Genomic DNA, 10,371 nt, shown 5'->3' with positions numbered 1-10,371 from the left:
CAATTAGGTAAATAATTATTTTACCCCACCTTTAGACACAAAATGCTAACAGTTATTGAGATTTACAATTGTATTTCCATTCCATCCGTTCACAGAAACCGTAGAAAAATACAAAGTATACATTATACACGCATTATTTTATAATTTCCTGGAAAATACATACCAAACGTAGCCTGTATACATAAAATAAAGTAAACTATGAAATACAATTTCAATTTAAATCAAGATAACAAAGTACACTTGAAAGATTATCCCCCCAAAAATAAAGAGTGGATGGGGGAAAAAGTGGTCTACTATAAAAAAGCAGGGCTTGTATAGGACGTGGGTCACTTGAAACGTTATCTGAAATTAATTCATATGTAAAAAAAAAATATAATGATAAATGATAGGTATTTCCCAATAAAAAAAAGAAGAAATTACAATTTTCAATTTGCCAACTTTTCTTATACCCAAAAAGGCAGAACACTTAAAGGCTCTCTGATGAGACAGACGCGAAGAAGCTCTAATAGGATAGTTGATTTCAAACTTTGAAAAAAGAAATGACTTTTTTGTTTTTGCTTTGACTTAATAGATTTGCTTTTACTTTAAACTTTTCTATAAGGGTCACGCTTGTTCCAATACTCTACATGCAGGATTTCTAAACCGTATTCCCCATTTATACTGCATGATTGCACTCTTTTTTTTTTTGCAGCCCTTTGCCTGGTTTTGATCGTGGACCTCTTTTTTAATTACTCTGCTGCAACATCAAATGAACATGCTTATGGACAATCACATCCGCGAGGTTATAAGTGATCGAGCTAGTCACTTTGATCCGTATATGATATCATCCATGTATACATGCGATATAAGTGGTGGAAACTTAAAGGGACGTGGGATTGAGAGTTTGGGCAAGTTGAGATGAGGCCAAGAGACACATATAACATCGTAATTTTAGCCGCAGTACCTGATAGTGCGCCTGCATCATTGTTAGTCAATGTTAGTCAACGCATGAAAGAATCATAACTGGAGAGGATGGTTTTATGTCTCAGACAAATTGCATGCGGTGAACGAAAAACTCTCCGCTTTCATGTTTGTTTTGTACCTACATGACTATTAGGACTGCTCATCAAACTTGAATTGTGAAAATTATCTTTGTTAGATTTTGTTAAATTGATTTTACCACTTTCATTTTGTATGTAGGTTGCTTTCATATTTTGTATCATTTTTTTTTTTTTTTTTGGCACTCGCATACCCCCATTGGATGATTAGGGCCTAGTATAAGTTGGATTTGAACTTTTATTGTCCGTAAATTAGGATTCTGGTCATATTGTCCAGGGTCCGGCAATCCCTGGAGCGAGTTGTCCAGGGTCAAGTAATACCTGGGTCGAGTTGAGTAGTATACAGCGCGACTGGTACGGCGGTCCACCGTGCCGTGGTACATGGTCCGACGATACATACAGAGAAGTTTGTAGCACGGACGTTACGCGATTACGCGTTATGAACAAAATTGATGCCTAGCTGAGACATCGAACAGTAACGTAAAGATAAATCAAGATGCCAAAAGAAAGCAGGTAAGCAATATGCCGTGACATTGCTTGTACCGTATCTTGCGGATCGGAATTCAACAGCTGAGTATCGAGTATCGAACGTTACTACCGCACTATCAGTTCGGGAAACCCACTCACAAGGGGGGCCCCTCCTTATAAGTAACCCGTCCCCCTTATAAGTAACCCCGTCCCCCTTATAAGCAACCCCCGGGGCACCCCTTATAAGGAGTCTCCACGCTTTTTTGCAATGCAACGCGAAAATGAAAGGACTGCGGCAATTCGCTTGATTATGTCCATAAAGCTTCACAAGTTTCCTAGTTACTCACGAAATTTGAGCGAAATCGGTTTGAGGCATCATATCTAAAATCATGGATTTAAATGCGATGTCAAACGACCCATGCGAATGCTGAAATGCGAGCGATTACTGGCGTGAGTGTCGCCAGGCGCGGCGGCGCGGCAATGCTTGAGTGCAGACGTGGCGACTGAGTACATGTACTGAGTCGCCACGTCTGCACTCAAGCATTGCCGCGCCGCCGCGCCTGGCGACACTCACGCCAGTAATCGCTCGCATTTCAGCATTCGCATGGGTCGTTTGACATCGCATTTAAATCCATGATTTTAGATATGATGCCTCAAACCGATTTTGCTCAAATTTCGTGAGTAACTAGGAAACTTGTGAAGCTTTATGGACATAATCAAGCGAATTGCCGCAGTCCTTTCATTTTCGCGTTGCATTGCAAAAAAGCGTGGAGACTCCTTATAAGGGGTGCCCCGGGGGTTACTTATAAGGGGGACGGGGTTACTTATAAGGGGGACGGGTTACTTATAAGGAGGGGCCCCCCTTGTGAGTGGGTTTCCCGAACTGCTATCGCCCGAACTGTGTGAGCACTTAACTGCGTGAATTCAGTCCCGTGTATTCAAATTTGTGTATGTGCAAAGCAGTGCAGGGAAGGTTTCGAAGTTGAATGATGAATATGATTAGATTCTATATGCATAATCATGATAAAGATGGTTTCTCCTTTTGAGGCAGTGTATTTTCTACGACTACACTCAATTCAATACATTCACACGCACCAGCAACCACATGTTGGTGACTGTCTTATCAGATGTCGGTGCTACCTGCTAATCATTTGAAATAAATTCAAATAGAACCTAGACTACCAAGTAAATTTAGCTTAGTTCTATCTCCAATTCTCAGACTGTCATGACTGTACTGAGCTGAACCAAAATCAAATTGCAGTTTTGCACCAAAATCACAGTCAACATTATATGATATAGACTCTAAGAATAGGCTAGAAGTCGGGTAAATTACAGAATACCATGAATACTGGCAACCAATCACGGATAGCGCAAATCGCTCTGTAAAGACTGTAATTACGCTTGGCGATAGCAACCATCAAAAATATTACTCCGATTTGCGATACGGTCCGTAATTCGGCTGTCAACGATTGCATTTGTTTACGTGTGTTTTCTTTCGGCTGTGCGATGATAGTGTGGTTATTCATATGTGGGTTTTGGGGTCGTCCCCTGATAGCGATGATAATGTAAAATTTAGTTCTAAATTTACTTCTAGAGTAACTGCGGCAGTTACTTGTTACTTGTTGTAGTAATCCCATTCGCAGCTCCAAGGAAGCTATACCGGGATGCAAATCGTGTCATGTGCCAGTGGAGGTGCCAAAGTGACAAGGTTGTGTGTGTCTCTTATGTACAATAAAAGCAAGAGTGTCTGTGCAAGTAAAAACATTGGTCCCTTTCTGCAGCATGTGGGACCCAGCAGGAGGTTGCATCTTGTTGATGAAGGGCAGTGCAACCTCTCTGAACATGGCTGGGTCTGTACTTTGGAGTGAGTACCACAGATCCTGGTAAATTATTCCATAGTCGAATTGACCTTGGGAAAGTTGCAAATTTGAATGTGTCTATTGTAGCTTTGGGTATGACATATTTGGCTGGGTGGTCATGTCTTCCGAGGTAGGTTGCTGGTATGATTCCCTGAGGAAAAGGTATGCAAACGAGTTGATGATGTTATCGATGGAAAAGAGAGCACTGAGAGAGGAGCCGGCGAGAATGGAGGCTGTCCCATCCTAGGGCTGAAACCAAGGTTGAGGAGGATGTTGTTCTCCTGTAGTCACAGTAAACGAACCGAGCCGCTGATCTTTGTACCTGCTCGAGTAAGTTAACAGCTGTGACAGTGTGAGGGTTCCATGCCTCTGAAGCGTACTCCAGTTGAGGACGGACTAACGCAGTGTAGGCTCTGGATTTAACCTCTTTAAAGCATGGTGACAGAGTTCTGCGAACGAGGCCAAGTGTACGACTTGCCTTATTCCTGATGTTCTGGCAATGTTGAATCCATCGCAGGTCTGTAGTCACTGTCACTCCTAGGTATTTGTATTCTTTGGCCCTACAGTGTAGGTATTACATCTTTGCCAAGACGGTACGTGTAGGTGTGAGGAGTGCGTTAATGTGTGATGGAGAGGACAGCACATTTTCCAACATTAAACTTCATTTGCCATGTAGTAGACCAGAATGACAGCTGCAGGAGATCTTGCTGCAGAATGTGATGGTCCTCATCAGACAAGATTTCTTTGTAGATGACACAGTCATCTGCAAACAGCCGAAGTAAAGACTTGATGTTTTCTTGGATGTCATTTATGAAAATGAGGAAGAGAGTCGGGCCAATGACTGAGCCTTGGGGGATTCCAGATGGGACGTTCTGCCATGATGACTTAGAACCATCAACAACTACACACTGTGTTCTGTCTGAGAGGAATGCCATTATCCACTTAAGTGTATCACCTGAGATGCCATAATATTGGAGCTTGATGCGAAGTCGTTGGTGGGGCACTCTATCAAATGCTTTTTGGAAGTTCAAGAAGATGGTATCCACTTGGCTGCGTTTCTGAAGGATGGAAGACCATTCATGTACTGCAGATGATAGCTGTGTGGTAGCTGATAAGCCCTGACGAAAGCCGTGTTGGGTATCAGTGAGAATCTTGTTTGATACCAGATGTTTGGAGACATGGCTAAGGATTACGTGCTCCATAATCTTACAGCCAATGCTGGTGAGAGAGATGGGACGATAGTTGGAAGGGTAATTCTTCTCACCTGACTTGTGAATCGGGGAGACAAGGGCCTGTTTCCACTGAGATGGTATTGTGCCGGTGTTATAACTTTGTTGAAACAAGAAGGACAGCACAGGAGCAATTTCGTGGGCCATAAGCTTGAAAAGCTTGGGTGGAATTTCATCTGGTCCGCTGGCTTTGGAAGGGTTTAGCTGCTGTAACTGTTTTTCGACTCCTCTCCTATCAAAGTGAAGATGTCCGATGGGCAAATAGGGAGGCTGGTCCTTTGATGGTAGATTCTGCATGTCTTCTTTGGTGAAAGTGGTGTGGAAGAAGTTGTTCAACACTTCTGCCTTTTCTGCAGCTGCAGAACATAGTTTTACAGCAGTGCGCAGGGAAGGTATTCCAATCACTTCAGTGCGGCATTTTCTGATGTAGGACCAGAAGACTTTGGGATTGTCTTGCAAACTTGCTCCAATGATGTTGTTTATGTAGTTGTCATGGGCTTCATGGACAATCTTAGCCACTTGATTTCAAAACTTTCTGAAGTCTTTCCATGCAGCTGTAGTACCTTGCCGGAAAGCTTTCTTAAACAGTGTGTCACGTTTCCTCATCTTCTGTTTGATGTCTTGGGTAATCCATGGGAGATGCCTCTTTCCTTTGCTCATCTTTGATGGGATCAGTTCACTCAAGATCATCATCCAGTTTAGATTCAACAGAACGCTTTCCAGGATCTGAGAGAAAGAACTCAGCTGAGAAAGGTGCTTTGGGTTGGAGTCTCTGCATGCAGCTTCCATTTCCGGTTCTTTCTTTTTTTTCCTGCTGTTATTTATCCACCCAACAACTGCACAATATGTTCTCCTGAGTTTTCATTGTAGATCAATATGTCTGAATCACTAAATTTGTCCAAAAGAAAGACATTAAAAGCCGCTGAAAGACTTTCGCACAGTGAGTAAACAATCACAATTAGCGCGGCGGTGCTGGCTAAATATGCATGATGGGTGCACTAGGCTGCTGATGAGCCGACTGGGTGTGTAGAGTTCTGTGAGTGCATGGAGCTACAAACGATTGTAGCTCCATGGTGAGTGCGACTCGCTAGCTAAAGCTCGCTGGAAGCCCCGTTGGCCCCCAGTTATGGCGACCGTTATAGCGTCGCTAGCGGCCGCAGGTGAACAGGACATCGAAATTGAATCGGTCTATACACTGCCTTCTTTCAAAATGAAATGCATGTTTCACATACAAACAATTTCATCAGTTTTGGGCCAACCTTCCTACTCTCAACACAATCCCCACTCAATAATTTTCTTTTTTTAAGTGCGAAAAGATTGTAAGAGTAGTTTTCATATTTTCCTCGCTATCTAAGCTACTTTATTAGCTTTCATATCGTTCCAGTAATTCCACTCCCTGCCATGCCCTTTGGAAAGGATTTGATTATTTCTTTTTTGCTGAATATTTCCACGGCCACTGAAATTTCTACATGACCTGACATCTAACATGGCAAGTATAGGTACGATTTTGAAGTTTACATCCTGTAACTTGCATTTTCTGATTATAATCAATTTTTCATTGCATCTTTTCATCTCGATGAAATATCTACATGTATTTTACCTCATAGTCAACTCAAACATAGACTAGAGTTTCTCTTATTATAACTTTGTATGTCACCTCTGTGTGCTCAAGTCAGCTCATCCATTGGCACCCAAAATTCACTTACTTTTAATTTAGTCAAACGCAATGGGGCATACAGAAAAGAAGAATTTGCAGACAATTGAAAGGGTAAATTCTTTAGGTGATTTTCTAAGCTTATGTCTATTCCAGTTGCATGTTACTACTAGAAAAAAAAAACACCTATGTAATAATGATGATGTAACTGGCACTCAGAATTCTGATAGGAATCTCAAGCATTCATGATTTACTTTGTAAGTAGTTTATATCCACATGACATACAAAGAGTGAAATAGAGTAAACATTCTAGATAATCTAATTCTGTCTCCTCAAGTGCCCCTTCCTCTGTTTATGTTCATTCAGGCAGTATCGAAAGAGATCGAAATCAAAGTCACCTGCTGATGAGGATGATGACTCAAAAAAGAAGAGGTCTCCGGAGAGATCTCGCGACAAGGAAAAGGACAGAAAGAGATCGAGGTCAAGGAGTAAAGAGAGGTCACGTAGGTCACGAAGCAGAGAAAGAGAGCGGTCAAGGAGGTCAAGGTCAAGATCAAGAGAGAGGGATAGGGACCGCAGACGGTAAGATTCCCACCTTGTGTGTCACCAAATGTCCAGCAAACCAGTTCATAATTCCACTTTGCGCATGTGCAGAAAAAGGTCATTTTTACTGACAGGCCTGTTGGTTTGTAAATGCACTGTGATAAGCATATACCCTATGTGATGTGATGATTATTCATGTGATCCCTATAAATGGTGTTTTCCAGCACATCCACCAGATAAGACAGTAGGGTAAGCCTGACATTTGTTAGTATTGATAGAAAAAAAAAATCTTAATTCATTCAGGGAAAAACAATGAAATATATGCTTCCCTGGGCATTTATGACAGATCATCAAGGTCACCTGCCGTACACAAGTTTATTCTTTGTTTAAACATGAATTCTGTAAATTGTTAGGCCAGGCAAGCTTGTGCATTATGTGCCTACCCAACTGAGAAAAAGAGAAAGATCATTTGTACCAATGTGCACATGAGCTAATTACAAACTGGCTTATTAGATTGGAGATTTTCCTTTCACTGTTGATGTCATGGCTGCTCAAACTGCATTCACATTCTTTGATGCTGTTCAATTTAAGAATATTAACATATTTGCTATGAATTTGCAATATTGTGACAAATAGCAATCAGGCAGCTATTCATTATCTTTTTTTTTTCTCTCTCTCTCTTTTTTTCTGAAAAATAATGACAGGAGGAAGTCTGTACTTATATTACATTATTCAAATCAATAAGTGTACTTCGGAGATTAGTTTTGGTCTTTTTTAGTGACTGCTTTTAACATTTAGTGGCTGTTTTTAACATTTAGTATGTGCAAATACTCAGAATTTTAGACTTCTAGCACCATCTTCTATGACCCAAGGTGTGGTAAAAGTGAAGTGTAAAAATCAAGAAGAGCAGTTGACACAGTGTGGCATAATAACCCCCATATTGGTTGTAATGTAAAGCATGCATGTAAATCTAAAAATTTGTTCATGGTGTATCTTCGTGTACAAGCTCTATGATTTAGATGATTTGATACTGTGCATGCTATATGATACTAAATGCTATATACCAATATGCTTCCTAATTTGTCTGTGTGAGAGAACTGGATTCATTTCCAAAGTATTGATATCAAGTAGATGAAGGTAACACTGCAAACACATTTCACCTATCATCAGATGTAGTTTGAGGTTTATACTCAATTGTTATTTTGAATCATAACTTTGTTTCATTTCTTTGGACTAAATTCCCTGTCATACTTTATTACTTTGTTCTGATTCTCAAATTGCACAGAGATAGACGGAGTCCTCCCCGTAGTCGTGATCGCGACAGGGATCGAGATCGAGATCGCGATCGTGACCGGGATCGTGACAGAGACAGAGAGAGGGATCGGAGATCCAGGCGCTCACGGAGTCGCAGCAGAGAGCGGTCGAGGAGGCACAGAAGTAGGAGCAGGTCTCGATCGCGGAGTCCACGTCGTAGCAAGCGCAGCAGGAGCCAGGGGAGGAGGTCACAGTCAGCTGACCGCTCATCAAAGTCTAGGTAATCTAGAATTGCTACAGTTTTATGTTTCCTCCTAATCAGCTGCAGCCCATGTGACAGTGCAGGGGGGTGTTTCATAAAGCTGCTCGTAAAGTTACGAGTGACTTACGAGCAACTGGTGATCAGTTCTTGTGCTGAATTATGGAAATTCTGTTAAGTATAGCACATCAGAACTGATCACCAGTCGCTCGTAAGTTGTTCGTAACTTTACGAACAGCTTTATGAAACAGGGCCCTGATCTGCATTGTTCTTTACTGTCATACACTATCTTGGATAGAGTATGTTTGCCCTTATGATCAGGTTGCAGTAATGGAAGGCTAGGCTATGAAAATTAAAGTGGCATACATTTGAATCAAAATGATTTCTCATTTGTAATTTTGTTATTTCAATATGGTTTACCATAGTTGATTAACACAAAATGATATTTTGATGATGTATAAATGATACATTCCTTGAAAATTTGTTTATTCCAAAAACAGAAACACAAGTGTACTCTCAGTTGTTCCTTGTAATGGCAAAATGGAGGACATGAACATAATACATTTGACGTTAATTCATGGGATTCTGGCATTAAATCATTTAAAGGGGATGGCTAGTAACTGATCAGTGGGAATCAGTGGGAATGCTGGGGGATGATTGTTCTAATCCTTGTGGGATTCATTTAAGAGTACATTAAATATCTATTGTTGTGTGAAAATTATTTGCTTCAGAATGGTCTCATATTCAAGTAATGTGCAGTTTAATGTTAACGATCGCCCCGTTCCTGTACAGGCATGCTAACCTGAAAACATTAAACTGCACATTACTTGAATATGAGACCATTCTGAAGCAAATAATTTTCACACAACGATAGATATATAATGTACTCTTAAGTGAATCCCACAAGGATTGGAACAATCATCCCCCAGCATTCCCACTGATTCCCACTGATCAGTTACTAGCCATCCCCTTTAAAGCACATAAATATAGCATACATAGAGTATATAAGGAAAAAAAAAACTAAAGGAATTTCCACAGTTGTTACATTTATATAAAATCTGTTTCTCATAGGTCAAAGTCACCTGAAAAAGATGTCAAGCCCAAGGAGCCACCTGCAGTCAAAGTTGAGCCTCCTGCTCAAGTGGAGGTGAAGAAGGAACCTGAGGAAAAGCCAGAGCCGGAAGTTGTGGTGAAAGAAGAAGTTAGAATCGTTGTGAAAGAAGAAATCAAAGTGGTCAAGGAAGAGAAGAAGGAGGAAAAAGAGACAAAGGAAGAGAAAGGCCTCATGTTGGTAAGTGATGTAGATAGATACAATTACTTGTAAAAGTTAAAAGCAAAAATTATGTGACCTAGCATGTGCTTGTAGTTGTGCACAATGCAAGTGATGTGGTTAATGTTTACAATAGAGTACACGTCTGTTATAACGAACATGGTTATAACCAAACTCTTGTCACAACAAAGTGAAAATTCAGGTCCCAAAATTATTGTTTAGACATCTTTATGTTGGCTAAAATGGAATTTCGATACAACAGAAGAAATTTGCCGGTACGAGAGCTTCGTTATAATGAGAGTCGCCTATACATCTTGCAATAAATATAATTATGTAGTAATATGATTTCCTTTCATGTGTCATAGTCTCATTGCATATTCTTGAAATATTATAGTATAGGAACATAGGCATGACCCCACTGATTATCAGTGATAGAAATTGCACTGGTTGGCTTGTAGGCAGTGTTGATTTTCTTGAATGAATGAGCAGGTTTGTCAAATCAAATATGAATGTATGCAGTAGAGGAGCCAAATTCATGAATCATGGCTATAAAATAGAGCCAATGCGTGAATGCTTACATACTCCTTCAAGCAGTAGACTTGGTATTGAGGTGTGTGGGAAGGAAAGATGTATCTATAGCTGCCAACTGTTTGTAAAATTTAGAAATTATTATTAATTTTTAGCATGTTAACATGTTTAGCTGTTTTGGCATCCCAAAATTCTGCGTTTTAGTATTTTTTATTGATAATAGTGAATAAACTGTGTGCTTCTATGTAAAACAGCCCACGGCACTATTAG

At 40.4% G+C, this 10,371-nt stretch overlaps 1 protein-coding gene across 1 annotated transcript in view; it reads left to right on the top strand.

Annotated features, from left to right (window-relative positions):
* The first annotated feature begins 1,443 nt into the window (after positions 1–1,443).
* Positions 1,444–10,371, top strand: part of LOC139741775 (probable ATP-dependent RNA helicase DDX46) — a 41,035-nt gene continuing 32,107 nt past the window's right edge. The window contains exons 1-4 of the mRNA XM_071652363.1: positions 1,444–1,550; positions 6,614–6,829; positions 8,076–8,324; positions 9,375–9,594. Of these exons, the coding sequence (XP_071508464.1) occupies positions 1,534–1,550; positions 6,614–6,829; positions 8,076–8,324; positions 9,375–9,594 (702 nt within the window). The 5' untranslated portion in view covers positions 1,444–1,533. The remainder of the gene's footprint in view (positions 1,551–6,613; positions 6,830–8,075; positions 8,325–9,374; positions 9,595–10,371) is intronic.

This window comes from Diadema antillarum, unplaced genomic scaffold, assembly GCF_040938485.1.
Source record: "Diadema antillarum isolate AM-2024a unplaced genomic scaffold, OU_Dant_1.0 seq00000953_RagTag, whole genome shotgun sequence".
NCBI lineage: Eukaryota > Metazoa > Echinodermata > Echinoidea > Diadematoida > Diadematidae > Diadema > Diadema antillarum.
Note: the sequence above shows the minus strand (reverse complement) of the source record. Positions and strands in the feature narration are given on the sequence as shown.